Below are 2,008 nucleotides of genomic sequence, written 5' to 3'. Positions count from 1 at the left end.
TGCCTAACATATACCCATGCTTAGAAGACGATGTGAAGAAGTTATCAGATGCCATCGGCAAGTGTTACCACATCCCAAGTAATTCGATTGGGGATTACAGCATTTAGAAGAAGTGCCTACGCTATCCATGGTGGACGGTACATAAGATTCGGCCTGGCCGAACTTACGGCTGTAATTATTTCAATTAATGTTTTCTTCTGTGAGAGGGTATATTTTTGTCCTCAATCACGAAATTAATTGATCCAATTAATTTTTAATTGAAATGTCTTCACCAAAGTCAATTAAAAAATCAATTGTTTCAATTAAAAAATTAATTGATTCTATTAATTTTGGTGATTGATTTTTGTTTCAATAAAAAAATTTGTTGAACCAATTAAACTTTTAATTGAATATTGTTTAAAAACCAATTAAAATTTTTATTGGAAAAAATTTGGTGATATTTTTTTCTTTGTAGTTACAAACTACGACAGGGACTAAAATTTGCTGATTTTAACAACGCTTTGTGGAAATGTGGTGTTGAATTTTGTCCAATTTTTACACGAGTTTGTTTATTTTTCCTATCAAACAGTTTACTTTTTTCGGTGCAATTAAATTATTGTAAACTAAATAAAAATTAAAGTTTAAATTACAATTACAGTTAAAATTAACATTAAACAAAATCAGTTTAGTTTTCATCACAGTATTGCATCGGCTTCCATACCAAATGAAAAGATATTGAAAGCAAGAGTTATCCATACATATTCAGACACAATGACCTCTGCAAAGGCCGCATGCGAATGAAATACTAAATTTGGAATTTGAAATTTTGGAAGCTCAACACGTTCACAACATTATTCATATCTCCAACTCATAAGGGAAGTATATAAGTGAGGTAATTCATGGAATTAGCATTCAGTTATCTTCAACTAAACCAAACTAAATACAAAAATGGCCAAATTCGTAAGTAGCTACTCTAAGAGGAGAATATTCATGATCCATCCCAATCCTTTAAATCTCAATCACAATGTTATTTCTAGATCATTGTCTTGTGCGCTTTAGTTGCCTGTGCCGCTGCTAAACCTGGTGTTGTAGCTCCTTTGGCCTACAGTGCTCCTTTCGCTACCGCTGCTTACACTGCTCCAGTTGCAGCTGCTTATGCCACACCATATGCTGCCGCCTACACCACACCATTGGCCTACTCTACTCCTTTGGCTTATTCAACTCATGTAGCTGCTCCTTTAGCTTATGCCGCTCCCGTTGCTGCTGTGGCCTCACCCTTGGCTTATGCTAATGCCCATTTAGATGCTGCCTATGCCAGTAACCGTGTGGACATTAAGCAAAACTACAATGCCGCTGTTGTCCCTGCCACATATGCTGCAACCCCCGTTGCTGCTGCTCCAGTTGCTCCTCTTAAATACACTGTTGCATTATAAATTCCAATTCCAATTTAATTCAATATCTGGCTGTAAATAAATTATCTGTGATTTCATAATCTAATTGTCGAAAAATCGAATGATACCGAACATAAATCGGATGAGACATCAAATAAAAGAATCAGTTTAGATTTGTTCGAATTGGCTAATTTTGACACGAATTATGGCCTTTAAACAACCGAAAAAGCCATCACCGCTACTAAGTGGCTCTGCGGTATTTGGGCCTATTTAGGTCAAAATCTGAACCGATTTCAATTTGGCCCACTTGATGGCATTATCAAATGTACTCCTTTTGCACAACTAGAAGCAAATCAATATGAATAGGGCGAAAGATATATATGGGAGCTATATCTAAATCTGTACCGATTTGTCTGATATTTTGTAATTTTTAAAAGTCTCACAAAATATTCAGATGAACGAAATTTGAAGAAGATTGGTGGATAAACACGTTAATTATGATCAGATCTGGGATGAATATGTGTGTCAGCTATATCTAAATCTGAACCGATTTTATTCAATATCCATAGCGATTGTCTTTGAGCCAAATTTCAGGACGATCGGTACGTTGCACAAAAATACGTGACAGACAGATAGAC

The 2,008-nt window shown here is 35.5% G+C and overlaps 1 protein-coding gene across 1 annotated transcript; it reads left to right on the top strand.

Annotated features, from left to right (window-relative positions):
• Positions 1-911: 911 nt before the first annotated feature.
• On the top strand, positions 912-1,412 carry LOC142235748 (uncharacterized). The gene is made up of 2 exons (XM_075307006.1): positions 912-939; positions 1,017-1,412. Exons 1-2 carry the CDS (start codon positions 928-930, stop codon positions 1,410-1,412), a joined length of 408 nt encoding a protein of 135 aa, XP_075163121.1. The 5' UTR covers positions 912-927.
• The last annotated feature ends 596 nt before the right edge of the window (positions 1,413-2,008 follow it).

This window comes from Haematobia irritans, chromosome 4, assembly GCF_050003625.1.
Source record: "Haematobia irritans isolate KBUSLIRL chromosome 4, ASM5000362v1, whole genome shotgun sequence".
Classification (NCBI taxonomy): Eukaryota; Metazoa; Arthropoda; class Insecta; order Diptera; family Muscidae; genus Haematobia; species Haematobia irritans.
This window is presented reverse-complemented; position numbering and strand designations above follow the sequence as displayed.